This window comes from Anguilla rostrata, chromosome 1, assembly GCF_018555375.3.
Source record: "Anguilla rostrata isolate EN2019 chromosome 1, ASM1855537v3, whole genome shotgun sequence".
NCBI lineage: Eukaryota > Metazoa > Chordata > Actinopteri > Anguilliformes > Anguillidae > Anguilla > Anguilla rostrata.
The window spans coordinates 20518961-20535768 of record NC_057933.1 but is presented as its reverse complement, the minus strand read 5'-3'; the positions used below and the strand labels follow the sequence as shown (position 1 = coordinate 20535768).

At 52.8% G+C, this 16808-nt stretch overlaps 1 protein-coding gene across 4 annotated transcripts in view; it reads left to right on the top strand.

The window, feature by feature from the left end:
- The window catches only part of ktn1 (kinectin 1), a 49086-nt gene that overhangs the window by 5670 nt on the left and 26608 nt on the right, over window positions 1–16808 (top strand). For all 4 annotated transcript variants that reach the window (XM_064329112.1, XM_064329120.1, XM_064329104.1 and 1 more), the window contains exons 2-9: window positions 8557–9203; window positions 10240–10407; window positions 10825–10941; window positions 11370–11500; window positions 11832–11945; window positions 14540–14680; window positions 15083–15189; window positions 16433–16577. In XM_064329112.1, the coding sequence (XP_064185182.1) occupies window positions 8557–9203; window positions 10240–10407; window positions 10825–10941; window positions 11370–11500; window positions 11832–11945; window positions 14540–14680; window positions 15083–15189; window positions 16433–16577 (1570 nt within the window). The remainder of the gene's footprint in view (window positions 1–8556; window positions 9204–10239; window positions 10408–10824; window positions 10942–11369; window positions 11501–11831; window positions 11946–14539; window positions 14681–15082; window positions 15190–16432; window positions 16578–16808) is intronic.

Sequence of the window (16808 nt, the reverse complement as noted above, 5' to 3'; positions counted from 1 at the left end):
CAACGCAACGCAACGCAACGCAACGCAACGCAACGCAACGCAACGCAACGCAACGCAACGCAACGCAACGCAACGCAACGCAACGCAACGCAACGCAACGCAACGCAACGCAACGCAACGCAACGCAACGCAACGCAACGCAACGCAACGCAACGCAACGCAACGCAACGCAACGCCATTTCCTGATTAAATTAGTGCTCTGATTACCTACAGACTAGATAGTATCTAACACTGTATCAGGCCTAGTCTTGCCTGTACTACGTGACCTGGCAGGCTATTCCACACATGACTACTCTCTGTGTGAAAAAATTCTTCCTAATGTCTGTACGGAATTTACCTTTTGTTACTGAACAATCTACTGTTTTATTCGCAATATAAATATAATCCAATTCCATAGTTTGTCATAAAATATTATATATTTGATTATTTCGTTATTTCCTATCAGTTTATTGGTATTGAAGAAAAAATCCCATTTTATTGTGCTCTTAAAATAATTTGGCATAAGTAAAACATGCCAAACAGGAATCTTTGGAGTTTCCAAATCATGTATCTTGTCTCATAGGGGAAAATATGCTCTTTTATTAGACAGACAGTGGGCCTCAGGCTCTAGGTCTTCTCCCCCTCCCACACCTTTACTCATTCCATGCCTGCCCAGGGACAGATCCTCTCTTGAGCTACTCTTTCGGAGGACACAGCTCTCTCCTCCACATTGCTCTCGCTTTGAGAAAGCCTGTGCCACAGGCTGCAGGTATCAATTTATTTTATTTTGTATCTTTAACAGTGCAATCACAGATGATGTCATCAGTTTGGTGGAGTGTTGAAGGTGGAGTTGAGGGGGGAGAGAGAGAGAACTAGAATGATAGAGAGAGAGCTCTGGAAAAGTGCAGCAACCGCCTGCATGCAGCATACCCCCACTCCCCAAATGGAAGCAGTCAGCATCTTCTCAGTAAATGTTCTTCCTGTGGAAAACTGGCACTTGTCTTTAACTGGCTGCCTTGAGGAATCTTTCGGGTGGGAAGATCGACGATGCTCTGTGAGAAGAGTCCTCCTCACTCCCTGTGTTTTTGGTGTGGTTTTCGTCCGGTTTTGTGAAGGGTTTTGATCATGCCTCTGCCAGAGCTGCTTGGGGGGGTGGCTGGGGGGGTCTAAATGCAGGCTGGATTCTGGGGAGCCAGCGGCCCAAGCGCGCTTTGTCTGGCACCTCATTTCCATGCTAGAACAGTACCGTGGCAACACCTCTCAGCCACTTTCTCGGAATTGCCTCACACCCTCCTGCTGCTACCTCCCTTCAACTGCTTACTGTACTCTTCCTTTGCGTCCGTGTAAGATTGTTGCTGCGTAGACCACGCTCTCTGCTTTTACTGGTGAAGAGAATAGGATCTACACAGGACTTGGATGAAAAAACAGGAAGGCTGTATGTGGGAATAAAATGCCATTAGTCAAGCATGAAAACATTATTTCCACCTTGTGTATGGAATTGGATACCATCCACTCATTTGTTTGTTTTGGCGTTAAGTACTTTTTACAGTTGGAGTATCAGCTGTAGAAACTAAGCATTGCCAAAGATTGTTCTGCTCCAGTGGAAATTTGCTTAGATTTTTTAGGCATAATCACACACTCTGATAAAGGTTTAGTATAGCTTGAGTAACCTTTAATGCTAAACGCGGTATCAAAATAATTAGTAAAAGAAAACCTTAGTGTTCCCATGTATGAATGTAGGAGAAATGGGCCTCAGAAGTCTGACATAACGCTGAGCAAAACCTTTACCCATATATGGATTTCCGGATCAAAGGATCATTTCTTTATGGAGAAAATGAACTGTGTCCCTGTCACAGTCTGTGATTTAAACTGGCATTTAAAACTTGGATGTTTTTATCCGGACACATTTCTCCCTTAAATGCCACTGGATTCACTGAATTCCGATTCCGCCTTCCAACCGATATAATTATTTTGCTAATGGCAAGCTAACACTGCTGCGAATATTATTGATGATGATTGGCATGTGAGTCCAACGGCTCGCCACTTCACCCTACCGCTGCTTACCCTCTGAGGCACTTTCCCTCCACAGTTTTCCTGGGGGAGACCCTGACCAGTATCCCCAAACTCTAGGTTTGCAAACAGACCGTATGTGATGCCTTCCATCGGCTAACAAGGCAGGTCTGTTTTGTTTTGGGTTGTGTTGTTGTAGACTGCATTTGATGAGAAAGCAGAGTGCTAGCTTGACTTAGCTAATGTTAGCTAAGCTGATTTGCCAATGACAAGTTTAGCCTGTAAGTTTGAGTCAATGAGACATAGAGAATGAGAGGCACATTGGTTACAATAGCCTTTAACTAGCCTTTAACTGTATTGTCGATTGTGTCTTTGTTTATTGAATGGGGACAGTGCAAAACATAAGAAATTACGCCAGAGAGTGTCTTCAAAGGCTGATATGAATCTGTAATCACACCCCAAGTGCAAGAGCCATCTGTGTCATGACTCATGGGCACCTCAAAACCCTGGCCAACAGTAAAGTGTGTTAACTGTTGGCTTACGTACCCATAACATGATAAAAGGGCACATTCCACAAACTTAACAATCAAATGGAGTAAAGCAATCAGAATGTGCCAGAGGCCACCAAATTGACCCCTTGTTGAACAAAACTTTCACAAAATGTCCCCCCGCCCCACTGCCCTAGTTGGCTGCTACTTTTCTTTTAGCGGGCTACTCTATGACCAGATTGAGAACGCAGCATAATGTAATGCCAGCGTGAACTAGCGTAATTGCATAAAGCACAGAGAATGCGTTTCATCTCAACAATTCTTATTCAGCAGTAGTTTTAAAAAATAGTTCTTCTTTTAACAAGTTGAGTAAATCTGTTTGAACTGTGTGTGTTCACCATTCAGGAAAAGTGAAATAACTGCCAGGCCATTGTTGCTCCTGTTATTCACGTTGTATCACTTCCTCATTTGTATTGAGTTGGGAGCTGTAACGTCATTAGCGAGCTAATAACTTTTAGCTTGTGTTGTAGTGCATTACAAAAATGTAATAAAAAAAAATAAATAAATGAAAAAAAAAAGGTTAATAGGTGTCTGCTAACTACATTGTCCTTCTGAGGGAAGGTCTTGATTAGGTATTGTAGGGATTTGAACTGTTGACATATGCTGAAATGTAACAATAGTAATTGCTGTCACACATGATCTTTGCACTCTCCTTACGATAATGAACATGCACAAGAATGCGTTAAACCTCTCTGTTGAGTGATGTCTGAAGAATCTGCCACTTGCCTTGAGTGCATGCCAGGAATGCATTGTGCGTTGGAGAATGTACCTGCTGACGCACTATATGTTGGTTAGGCGTTTGAATGTGTTTGGAAGTGGGTGTGCCGTGTGGAGGTCACGTTCTGTGTAAAGAACATTTATGTAATGCCCATGATTACCTTACTTAATACTTAACTGAATTACTAAAAACACTGAATAAAAAAGTACAATAAAAATAGTCTAACAGAGCATACATTGTTTAGTGAAAAAAATAAGATACAGTGATGCTGTTTGTATGAGCGTTATGGCATGTTTTTATAGCCTAAGGGACTAGGCTATATAGTTCTGTTATTTCACCAAACAAAGAGCCAGCATTATGGCATCATATGTAAGAAGATATGTTTATTTTGTTTTAAAGATTTAACTGATTTCCCTGCGGCGTGTTAGACCTGCAGTGACAGGTCAAGATCAAACGGGTCTTCAGACTCGGCCGCTGTTGGGAGGCATTGCAGCGGAAGACTATTCACAAGTGTATTGTGGGTGTAATCCGTTTAATCCCAGTCACCTAACACAGACCCTGTGCTGGTGCGGGGGGGATCCCTGGGTTAGACCGGGCGTGGTCGCTCCCCTCCCCCCACCCCGCAGCTTACACTGGTGCCGCCAGAGCGGTTTCGGGACCCCCCGCTACAAACGGCGCCGCTCCAACCGCTAACGCCAACGCAGCCCGAAGCGCCGCCGCACAGAGCCCGCGGCGCGACCGAAACAGCGACTCCGAGCCCTGCTCACGCTCACCCTTCGAGCCCGGAATTTACCGGAAGCGTACCGAACATCTGCCGCGCCCGACTGTTAATGAATTACATCTGACGGGGTGGCGACGGCCAGAGACGGGGGCGAAGCGGAGCCGGCGGGGGATGAAGCGCTGTGCGCCGCCCCGGTCCCTGCGCCGCCCCGGTCCCTCCGCCGCCCGGCCCCCGGGCCCCCGGGAGGGGCGCTCTATTTTTGACTCCCCGCAGCCGAGTGCAAAAAACCGCAGCTCGGGTGCCGGCTGACATTTACGGCAAGTATTTTTGCCCCTTGCAAAGCCCTCCTGCATTTAGTTTAGAATGTCACCCTCTGAGCGTGCGCAGCGAGCGGGAGAGGCGCGTGCTATCCCTGCAGGGAGCTAGCTCTCCCAGAGGCTAGCACGTAGCGCCGAGCCTAGCGGAGACCTTATTTCACACACACGGGTTGTTGGGTGCAGTAAAGGTGGGGGGAGGTAAAGGCTCTCTGATAAGGGAGGGAAAGCCCCTCCTGTGCAGTTTGGGAGCGCTATAGGTTAGCCCGGGGAGTCACACTTTGGCTCTAATGCCTCGAGGTGGAGTTTGTTGCTGGGCTCTTTTGGCCCTGCGTGTATAATAGCAGTGACCGGCAGCCAACCAACCCCCACAGACGGGTCGGGGGGGGGGGGCGTCTATCCCCCTCCCTCCCCCCCTCCCCAGCGTGGACGCCACCCTGGCCCCTGCAGCCCGGCGGTCCGGAGCGGGGTGTCCTGAGTGCAATGGAGGAATGGGAGGTATTTAGCTGCAGGGCAGTTGGCAAGCCCAGATTACTGTGTTCAGCAGATAGTGTAATTGGATCAAAGCGCTGAAGCGCGGGGAGAGTGGGAGGGGCCAGCGGGGGAGAGGTCGGGAGCGTGGCGCCGTCGGTCTTACGCGTCCGCGTTCGTGTCCTGCGCCCGCCCCCCCCCGGTTTCCGTGCGGATGCTCCCCACCGTCCCCCCCTCCCCCCCCTCTGCCTGAGACGTGGCTTTCCTGGGGCGGCGCTGACTTTGCAAACATGACGTGCCAGCCGACTCCTGAAGATGCACCCAGATGACGTGGACCACACCTACTAAACTGTAACATTCATAAGAACAGGTTGATAACCTGTTCTGTGTAGTTCCTCGTGCTGGTTTCTTATTGGGTTAGACCTCGTGTAGACTGGAGCTGGAACTGCACAAGCCAAGCAGCAATGCATAATTTAACACGTCAGTGTCGGGAACAGTGTGTGCTAGGCCCCTCTAAACCAATTGGATGGGTTTCCTGGCACTTGCTGTGGTGAAGTAGGTGACAGGGTACAGGGAACTCAGTCTGGCATGCTGTGACCCGTAGGTAGAAGGTTGGAGGTGCAGTAGAACCCACACCAACGGGACACTTTGGTAGATTTACTGCGACATTCTCTTTCGGGGCCCCTGTTCATCGAGCAGATTACTGGAGACTTGACAGATGGGCAAATGAGCCTTTTAGTGTCTTGCTTGGTATATTTCACCTCCCTGTGCTGTCCCAGGGGATCTCTCTACTTCGTCCACTTAGCATGAGGAGAGACTAAATAAACATTGAACAGCCCCTGGCGTTGTTATGTTGCTAATAAACACTGATGGTTTCTCTAAATTTGTTCACTTACCCTTTCATTTCTTAAAAATAGACGAAGGCAAATGGGTATGCTGATGTACACACATAGCCGCAAGCGGAAATGATGGGGGTCCGGTGCGTCACCCTGGGACGGCTGTGTCCCACACCGTGGGCCTTCCCCTCATAATGATGCGGTTGAGGCTCGAACCTGCGACGCTTGGACTTCTGGGTCCAGCTTCCTGACTGCCATACCTTATTGACCCGCTGATTGAAGAAGAGAGTTCATATTTTGCATGTGGAAAATGCACTTCTTTAATGCTCTCTGCTCTCTGCAAACGCAGGTTTCTCAATGTGAGACCTTGCTATTTCCCCCATGCGTTTGGTAATTTTATTTCCAAGAATGTTTTGTGTGTCAGTTGGTCTCCTGTGTGTGAAGCTCCTTGTGAATGGTACCTGCCACATTCCACCCCTGCTGTGACTGACACGTGTGTCTGCTGAGTCAGCCGCCCGTGGCAAGCGTTCGGAATTGAAAATGCGTTCGCGGCGGGCGGGAGCGCGCGCGGCTCTTTCCGTCGTAGTGGAACAGCAGGCGCGTGCCGTCGAGCTGCAGCGGCGAACGCACTAGCGCTTGTCCTCACGGTTACCAGGGCTCCGCGCTAACGTTGTGTTCCGAGGAGCACGTGTTCCGAAGCTGAAAAATCTCAATTAGTGGACGTGCTTGTAAATTATTTTTCCTTTTAGCACCCGTCAGTTTCCAGGTGCAGCTGCTTCTGAAGGGGAAGCACTCTAGAGCCCTGATTAATATACAAAACAGCCTGAGAGAGGCTACGTAAAGATTTACAATAAACGTATAATCCCGAACACATGCCTGTTTACATCAGTCTGTAAATTAGCATTTTAATTTCATGGCTTAAACTATTGCCTGTATTCCTGCAGTAAAAAAAGAGAAATTGAATGAAACTCGCTCTGCTTCAAATTTGTGCTGTACATTACATTTTTACTGAAAACACTGTGTGGCAATTGAATCGCATTTTTTTTCACAGAAAATGTCCACGCTTGCAGTCTTGCACAGCCCGCATCAATTCAGTAGGTCGTCTGTGACTGTTTTGGGAATGCTTTTATTTTCTCACAGGCCGCTGCTTCCCTTGGTGTACTTGTTTAAGAAACTGTATGTGATACAAGTGCATCACGGCGCATCATTAATTAATGAGCGGGGAGAAAAGCACAGCGTTGGGACTCCTCTGAAACGGAATGCGCCTTTGTAAAACCGAAGGGCCCAGATGAAGGAAGAGCGTAGCCCGGTTCTTCTCTTTTTAATCGCTGAGTCTGCGCTCGTTCCCTGGGAGACGTGGAGAATTCCGTCTCCTCCTCCCCCTCCTCCCCCCCCCCTCGGGGAAACGGGAGCCGGCGCGTTTCTGCCTCGTACTGAAGGCGGGCTCGGCAGCCCCCGGGGGGGCCTGTGGGACGAGTCTGAGATTGATTAATGTGGTCTGAGGGGAGGGTTGGGCTCTGGAGGTTGTTGAATTGCACTCTGAGGTTAGAGCTGCCGGTGTCCTCGTCCGTTCAACCCCGACGGTATTATCGGAGGGGTCGCGGTCCAGGCGGTGTGGTTATCGATAGGGATGCACTGTGGGTGCCCCGTCCAGCCGAAACGTCTTGGTGCAGTGACACACCCTGCGGTCCGTGCTGAGATCCTGAATGTGCGAATGCTGACTTTTTTTTTGGGAGCCCCGTGGAGCTTGCTCTGGGGAGTGAGGGGTTCCCCCTCCTCATCCCACGGAATCGATTCCCCGGGTCGATCGGGGCCAAGTGCGGTCCACTTGCCTCGGCCGTGAGCTCAGAGGGCACACGGGTGCAGCCCTCCTTCCAAATTTCGCCGCGTAATGTCTGGCTTCACCAGAACCACCGACTAATCAGAAAAGGAGGACTAGGCCGTGCGTTCCTGCATTTTATTCCAACGTCTGCCCTTAATTAGTCCATTTACTCAAACTTTTATTCTGATATTTGTGCTAAATCTATTGACAAGCTAATTAACGGCAGCTGGAAAGTCTTCCTGTGTCCCACTGTGTGTGTCCCACTCTCGTGTCCCAGTTCTGCCGCGGCCTAATCCGCCGGCGAGCTGGTGTTTGTACGCACGGCTTTGTGGGGGTCACTGAACCAGGGTAATTGGTGGAAACGAAAACGCGCGTACACACCGGCCCTCCAGGAATGTCCCTGAATTAGAACGAAGCTGAAACTGGCGCCGTTCCATACTGTCCCCTGCCCTCCTTTTGCGGGGAGGGTAGGGTTTCAGAGAAACTAGTTCTCAGCATGTGGGCTAAGTCTTCCCCAATGTCCGTGTACTCAGTGAAATGAGTGGGGAGGCTGGGGTGTCACACTGCTGGTATTTGAGCTGGGTCTGGGGGGGGTTCGCTTGCGCCTTGGAATTGGACGTCTGTCCACTACGAGAACAGAGCGCAAATTGTATGCTTCCCGAGTCCAAAGTTCTGCAAACCTTTCATCTCTGCCAAAATATGTTTTTCCCTTTAAAAAGAAAGCAAATGTGCCAGACCTGACCTTATATTGGGTTAAATGATTGGTATGTGATGTTGTACTGTGGTGCTGGACTATTCCACCTTTCGAACCCCCCTTGATTCCCATTCCCCTCCTCCACATCTCTTATCTACCCTATATTCCCCCCCCCCCAGAAAACCCTCTCTTACTTCTCTTCCTCATGTTAATTCCAGTGACAAAGCATTACCCATTGGTGGTGTGTTATGGCCCAGCCATTAGACTTTCATTATTTGCTGCTTGGAATGTTGGTGATGTATGCATCTCAGCCTTTTCCCTGTGCATGAATTGTAAGTTGCCGAGAATGAGAGTGTCTGCCAAATGGCAGTAATGCTGTGTAATGCTGCAGTACTGGTGTGCTGAGCGAGGCTCTGACCCGCCGCCCTGTCTCTCTCCTGCAGGATGGCGATGGAGCTGTACGACTCCCAGTACCTGCTGATCCTGGCCCCCTCCCTGCTCATCGCCCTCATGTTCCTGTTCTTCTGGCTCTTCATGAAGGAGACCTCCTACGACGAGGTGCTGGCCCGGCAGAAGCGCGACCTCAAGCTGCCGCCGGGCAAGCCCGACACCCGCAAGAAGAACGACAAGAAGAAGAGCAAGAAGAAGGAGAGCGGAGGAGGAGGAGGAGGAGGCGGCGGAGGAGGAGGAGGAGGAGGCGGCGGAGGGGGCGAGTCCGAGGAGGACCCGAGGGAGTTCGACCTGACGGACGCGGCGGCCGGCTCCGCCCTCGAGGAGGAGGAGCCCGCCCCGGAGCCCCCGCCCCCGGCCCCCGCCCCGGCCCCGGCCCCCGCCCCCGAGCCGACCGTCGGCCTGCGGGAGAGGAAGAAGAAGGAGAGGAAGCAGCAGGCGGCCGCCGCCCGGGCCCTGGCCGCCGCGACCCCGCCCCCTCAGCCCGAGGAGCCCGTCGCCGCCCGCGAGGTCAACGGCTCCAAGCCCGCCGCCCGCAAGAGCGAGGCCCCGCTGCCCGTCACCAAGCAGCCCAGCCCGCCCCCCCCGGAGCCCGCCGGCAAGAAGAAGGGCTCTCAGAAGAAGCAGAAGGTGGAGACGGGTGAGGCAGCGCAGGGCCGAGATGCCCCCGGGCTCTGCAGATGGCCTCTTACACGTCAGCCTCGCTAGCGTCCGGGCCGTAAATCTAAACCAATCCGCTCCTTCACAGGAAGCGCAGTCAGAACGCGAATAAAGCGGCTGACGCAGCAGCAGCCGCACGCTGGGAATATCGCTCATCGATCCCATGATGCATTGCACGGGGAGCCCACACACCGTTAGACTGAATCCCTGCTATCACCGCTGAATGATAATGTAATGTAATGAATTGGAGAGGATAAGAACATAAATATACGCTGTTGAATATTAAGCAAAGTGCACATTTTTCTTGAGCTCATCGAATTATGAACTAGAGGTGAAAAACGATGTGGAAATCGTAAGTGTCTTAATAGCTCAATAGCTGGCGGCTCAATGAGTATCAGTCTACCCTGAACAGCCTCAGAATGGCCTGCTCCCAGCCAGTGATGCACTTCGCTCACGTAAGCCAATCCAGTGCTGAAGGTTACCGCCTCTTTGCATGGACTATGCCTGGGAGTACGCGGGAAACGTGCCATTCCTGATCTCCATATGATAAGGGTCTCATTTGAGTGTGTAAGCCACATCATTTACACGTCGCTATCCAATTCTGTATAGTCTTTTGTTAACTATCCAGTTACGCTCAATGGAAGTTGTTTCAAATGCGAGCGCGTCATAATAGCCAGCTGATTGACCATGACCGTAAGCGGGTTCTTATGTTTTAATAGGAAAATGAAAATAGGATGTTTTCATGGTCAAGGTCAGTCAAGGGTCAGTTTCATGTGAAATCCTAAAGTTTTCCATCTGTGCCCACTTTTGGAATGTGACTTAATGGTAAAACAGACCCGTAGCATCAGTTGTGTTTGTGGCTTGTGTCCTAGCCCCTTCCCCTATGAGTGTGATGGCGTCCTCATCCACAGCAGCGGGAGAGTCGGTGACCGGTCGTCTGCTCGCCCCCGTGGCTCGCGGGCGCTGCGTTTCGGTGTGTCCGGCTCCGGCTCACGACTCCCCTCTTGCGTTTTTAGAAGAGCCCCAGCCGGAGATCAGAGCGGACCAGGCCCCCGCGCCAGTCAAAAAGGACGCCCCGGTAACCGTGGATACCAAAGTGCAGGACGGCGCTCCCGCCCCCCCTCCCACCACCACCACCAGCAGCAAGAAGAAGAACGCGGCCAAGAAGCAGAAGACCGAGCCGGGTACGAATAAAACAGCGAGATGTACTTCATACAATAGCTGAGACAGAGGCTGTTCTACACGGGTGTATAATAGTTACTCTGTGTGTAAGTTTGTGTGAGCTGCAGTGCACAGTAGTGCCCCATTTGTGTCATGTGATAAATGATAAGGGAGGGGTGTTATTGTAAAAGTACACACAGTCTAAGCACGTAACGGTATGACCTATATAGAGTTTAAATGTCTTAATGTCACTCCTTTTCTCTCTGTGTGTGAGAGTTGGGAAGTGTTAGAGGGAGGGTGAGGCCGGGTGGGTGCGTTCTGTTTGCTGTGCTTCAGGGTGGGTGCGTTCTGTTCGCTGTGCTTCAGGGTGGGTCGTTTCTGAGGTACTCTGTGTTCGAGCGTTTATGGGGTGTTTACGGACCCCGTGTGTCTTCCCACAGTCCCGATGGAGGAGCCCCCAATCCAGGCTGTCGGCGCCCCCCTGTTGGAAAGCGAGCTCCAGAAGGACGCGCCCGTGAAGGCCGGCGGCAAGAAGATGAAGAACGAGACGGACAGAGGTAGCGTCCCCCCTCCCCCCCTGCGGCCGGTCGCTCGGGCGGTGCTGTCGCGGGCCGGAGTGACCCTCTCCCCCCCCCATGTCTGGTCGCTCGGGCGGCGCTGTCGCGGGCCGAAGTGACCCTCTCTCCCCCCTGCGGCCGGTCGCTCGGGCAGCGCTGTCGCGGGCCGGAGTGACCCTCTCTCCCCCCCGCGGCTGGTCGCTCGGCCGGTGCGGTCGCGGGCCGGAGTGACCCTCTCTCCCCCCCGTGCCTGGTCGCTTGTGCAGCGCTGTCGCGGGCCGGAGTGACCCTCTCTCCCCCCCGTGTCTGGTCGCTCGGGCGGCGCCCTCGCGGGCCGGAGTGACCCTCTCCCCCCCCCGCGGCCGGTCACTCAGGCGGTGCTGTCGCGGGCCGGAGTGACCCTCTCTCCCCCCCGTGTCTGTGTGCAGAGAACGCGGAGGTGAAGCTGAAGGACTTCCTGGCCGGGCTGCGCAGCCTGGCGCTGTCTGAGGAGGAGGCGGTGAGCGTGGCCGCGGTGCTGAGGGAGAAGAGCCCCTCCGCCCTGGAGGCCTGGCACAGGGTGAGGGCACCGAGCCGGGGGTGGGGGGCGGGGTGGGGGGGGATGTGTGTCAGAGTAGCGGAGGGAGGGAGAGTGTGGGGACAGGGTGTATCAGAGGGGTCGTGTGGAAGTGCAGTGCATCTCACAGTAAGTGTGCAGGTGAACGAATAGCAGGCAGTGGTGTTCTGTTCCCCAGCCTTCCCTGCTGTTTGTTCACCGTATCCAACCCCACAACACTCCTGACTCCCTATCAGTAATGTGACTCATATCCTGTCTCTAATGCCCTGCCCCCCCCGTGCGTGTGTCAGACCAGCCCTGTTTACTCTGCTCTCTCTCCCCCCCTCCCTCCCAGTCCGCCTCCAAGTCAGACCCGTCAGCCCAGCAGCTGCAGGAGAGGGAGCGGCTCCTCACCACCCTGCAGGAGGAGGCGTCCATCGCCAAGGAGAAGGTCAAGCAGCTGAGCCAGGTACGGCCCTCTCCCCCTCCCCCAGCCCCACCGGGCCACAGACTCGCACAGGGGGGGGGAGAGCACGGGCGTGGCACGCTCCAAACCCGTGCTCAGTGAAACGCGCTCGCGCTCAGCCGCATCGCTGCAGGGCGGGCCCTGTGCCCTGGCATCGCAGAGTGAGCCGCTGGCGTTCTGCCTCTTCAGGGCAGAGTTGAACCGAGCCGAGTCATCTACTGCTGCTCCTCGTGTCGAACACTTTGATCTTTATTTCTAAAAACAAATTGGGTGTTCTGCCTTTTCTTTGAACCCTTTAACGTGTAAGATCGTCAGTGATCGGAATGTTCTGACCTGAGCATTCTAATGATGATGTCGCAATCACAACTGGTCATTCGAAGCAGTGGAGTTCTAGAACCCTGACTTAGACATTCCAAAAAAAACCCACTCTTCAGAGGGTTAAAAAAGGAAGCCTGATAGCATTTGACAGCTTTATGAGTGAGGTGACGATGACCGTGCACACAGGCTTGTGATGTGTCCAGGACTCGCAGCAGGACTTTCGCACGCTCTCTCATCCCGTCAGTCTGTTTCTCTTCTGGTCTCAGACTCTCACGGCGAGAGTGGCAGGCGCACATAGGCCCGCTACTCTTCCGCAAAGAACGACTCCCACGCCTTTCCCTGTCCCTCTCATTTCACAGACACTTTATCGCATTAAAATGCTAATCGCTAAGCAGATGCCACTCCGGCGTAGCCCGTCAGCTATTATGTCAGCGACCCAAGTAACGAGCCAATTTGAACTTTGTCATTATCGAGTCGGGCGGGCGGAAGCGATGACATCGCCGCAATTAGCGCCCGTCTGCCGCGGGAAGCCGCATCGCGACTTCTGCGGAGATCTCGCCCGTGTCCTCGCGTGCGGATTAACGGACTTCGGGAAGCTGAGAGGCACGACGCTCGCGGCTGCACGTTTAGCAGGCGAATTTAAACCCGTCGCCTTGGATGAATTACAACGGGTTCCATCCGGTTTGACCTTCCAGTTTCAATTTCAACACAGGGGCGCGGAGATGAGACGCGTTTAAAATTTTGCCTTGAAAATTCGCAAGCAATTTAATTTGTTCGTCGTGCTGCGTTATGCGTCTCATAACGTAATCGGTGCGTACCGGAGTCACGTAGGTTTAGAGAGAAGCCCTTCGTCTTCCGCTTTAAAACGGCTTCTCTGCCTGTATCCTTTGTTGGTTTTTCCAGGTGGCTCGGGGGCGCGCTCTCACCCGTAATCTTAAAAATCTCAAAACGCGCCCTACCGTGACGTTAACTTTACCCCGGAGACGGGAGGCGCTCCCCTCCCACGTTACGTTACGTTACGTGAGCAACCTGACAGGCGGCGGACAGGTGAGGACAGCCGCCCGAGGCAGCTGCCATTCTTTGATCTCTCTCCGCGCCGCGCCGCGATTGGGCGAGAGAGGGAGCCCTGTTCCCTCCGGGGTCCTTACGCGGCACGGCCTCCCTCAGCAGCCGCGCTACGAGGCGGGGCCAGCTGGACGTGTCGGGCCGGGGCGGCTGGGGGTGGTACCGGTCCTGGGGCGTCGCCCTGGGGGAGTGAGGAAAACATTCCCCCTCGGAGGGTTCACACACACAGAGGAATGCAGAGGGGGGGGGGAGGGGGAGGGGCGACTGGGAGAATTCTCACATCTCACAAAGAGCCGAGAGAACAGAGGGGTAGCGCTCTCGTCCCTCTCTCGCCCCCCCCCCCCCCCCCACAGTAATGACATTGTGAGCCAGAAAACGAAATCAGAACGTTTGAACTGCTGTGCTGCTTGGGTGCAGAGAGCAGAGGGGTCTGTGGCTCGCTGGAGCTCGCTAGCGGAGTCCGCCTGCCGCAAGCTCGCATTTCTACAGCCTGCCGCACCGAGGCTTCTGCACGAGCGTTAATCAGCACCCCGAGAGGCTCTCAGATCAGATGTGTACTGTGCCCCTCACCCAGATGTGTTACAAGTACGAAACCTTAGGACCAAGTTCCCCCCCCCCCCCCCCCCCCCCGTGCCTGTCGCCATGGCCCGCTGAGTTTCATTCCCGTTCTGGGACGGTGCATTACTGCTGAAGCTGTAACTACAGCCGGACGGTTCCCATGCATGAATGGGGATCTGCTTTGGGAGACTTGTAAGTGCAGCTTGCAGTCTATGGAACAGTGGGCTGTCAGCGTTACGTCCGCAGAGCTTGTTTTGAGTGCTTCTTACGCTCTTGTGCCTCTTCATCTGTGTCTCAATGCGACCGCGTGTACACGATCATGGCGTTCTGTTTTGAGACCGAGCTCCCCAGTGAAATAATAAATTGATGGCTTTCGTCCGTTGCCAAGTCTCAGTCAACCTGGTTCATTTCTCATCCTGGAATTACCGATGCTGGTGGCTGAACTGTGGCCAATGTCGTGGCATTTGAAATGTATTACACCCATTCTCGGGCAATAGCTTTGACAGAACCTCTCTCGTTGTGATAGTTATAGTTTGGATGCTTTTAAATATGGCTGGCCAGTGTGTAGGCGACTATAGCCTCTGAATGGGTAGACTTCCTCTGAGTCCCATCTCTCTCTCTCACTCTCTCCCCCTCTCTCCCTCCCTCCCTCTCAGGAGCTGCAGGTGGAGAAGCAGAAGACAGGCCGTGCGGAGGCGGTGCTGCGGGAGCAGCGGGGGGCCATGGAGAAGGAGCTGAACGTCATGCAGGCCAAGGCCCAGGGAAGCTACCAGGAGGCTCAGGGCATGCAGATGAAGGTGGGCATGGGGCAGGAAATGCTCTTCAGCCATACAGACACTGACAACTTAACAGACCTGGGTCAAATACGTATTTGTTTTGGATTCAAATACTTACTTCTACGCTTTACTGATCGTGTCTGGTGTATTGGTGTATTGAAAATTTCTTAGTCATTTTTATCATTTTAATTTCTTCCATAGCCTTTTGATATTCATTGAGACAGTCTGGATCCGGTACTTTGCACAAGGCTACAGCACAGATACCCTAACAGGGATTTGAACCTGCAACCTCTGTGTTAAGAACTGAACGTCTGCCTAATTTCCCTGTTGTATGAAGACTGGAGTGTGAGAGGTGTGAGGGGTGCAGATTTTTAACTCCCCCCTGTGAAAAGGGCTCATGAATCTCCTCTCTGGCCCGTGCAGTTCCAGCAGATGAGGGAGCAGCTGGAAGGGCAGATCGGCCGCCTGCAGCAGGAGAACGGCATCCTGAGAGACGCCGTCAGCACCGCCTCCAACCAGATGGAGAGCAAGTGAGTGCAGCAAACTTCTGACCTGCTATACGCCCACAAGCCCACCTTTCTCTTATCATTGGCCTACAAGCATGCCTATCACATCGCATTGGCACACAAGCCCACTTACTGATGTGAAAACCCACCTTTCACCTCCCATTGACTCACAAAGCATCCTCTCTTTGGCTCATATTTTCAGTTCTGACCTCCCATTGGTCCACATGCTAACCTGTTACCTCCCACTGACCCACAAACCCTTCTCTCACCCAATAAGCTTTGCACTTCAGCACTTGACTAGCCCTTTGCCCAGGTTCTCACACCAGCTGTTGTGAACAGAAGTCCTTCTCTTTGAACCAGAAATATTTTATGCCACCATTTTATTTTTCCAAAACTAAAATGCGTGCTGCTAAATGTTCCCTACATTTATGCGCAGCAGAGATAAAAGAAAATGGTGAAACGGAACCTTAAAGAACATCACACATTCTTATCAGCAGTTGGCATGGTGAAAGATTAAGCCTCTTTATATTCAGGAAAGCGCCTAGGATTTATATCACCATTCATGGGTGTGGCATACATTCATAAATTAGGAACTTCAAGCCCAAACTAATCCCAGTCCTTACGGAATTTTCTTTCTAGGGGCAAAGAGTTCAAGCATTTAATTCCTTAAGATAAATTATAATGCTATGATGCTGTGGTACTACTCTAGTATCATAGCAGTACCAAAGGACTGAAGATGATTGTGTCTCTTGCGTGGGTGTGTATGCTCGTTTGGGCGTGTACGTGGCGTGTGTACGTGCGGGCGAGTGTGTGTGTGTGTGTGTGTGTGTGCGTGCTGTGCGTGTGCGTCTGTGTGCCCGCATAGCTCGGCAAGTTAGCTAGTGAAGTGCGGTGAGGCGCGGAAAAGCGAAGGCCTTGTAGCAGGTTACCGTGACAACACTCTCCAGCGACGCAACCCTCAAATAAAATAAAAAAAATAACAACATTGCCCTCGGCTAGGGGGCGATTTTGCCTTTAGCTGACTGGCAGCGGGTTTGTCTTCAGAAACCTTTGGGCGAGTGAGAGGCCCGGGTTCAAATCTCACCTCGGACTTCTCTTCACATGCTACATCTACTCTTGTGTGCGCTTGTTTCCCCGTGTGTGTGCGTGTGTACGTGTGTGTGCGTGTGTGCGTGTGTGTGTGTGCGTGCGTGTGTGTGTGCGTGCGTGCGTGCGTGCGTGCGCCGTGGTGACGTTGCCGTCTCTCCGTGTGGCGGCTGTGACGCAGGCAGTCGGCGGAGCTGAATAAGCTGCGCTCGGAGTACGCCGGGATGATGAAAGAGCTGGCGGAGAACAATGGCAAGCTGCAGCAGGAGGAGCTGCAGAGGAAGACGCTGGAGGTGAACTACAAGCAGAACGTCTCGCAGCTGGAGGTATCGGGGGAAGGGGCAGGGCGTCCGGCCATTCAAAAAGCAGCCTGTTCAGACAGGAAGTGAGGTCACCGTGACTGGCCCTCCCTACACACTAGCGGAGGCAACACTGCTAGTGTGTAGGGAGGGCCAGCGTAGTCCGGAGTTCAGAGGTCATGTACAATGTGAGAGGGAGCAGGGCAGCTTACACTGTGCTTGTAAAGATTTCCGTTCACTTGCATTTACCCCACCTCA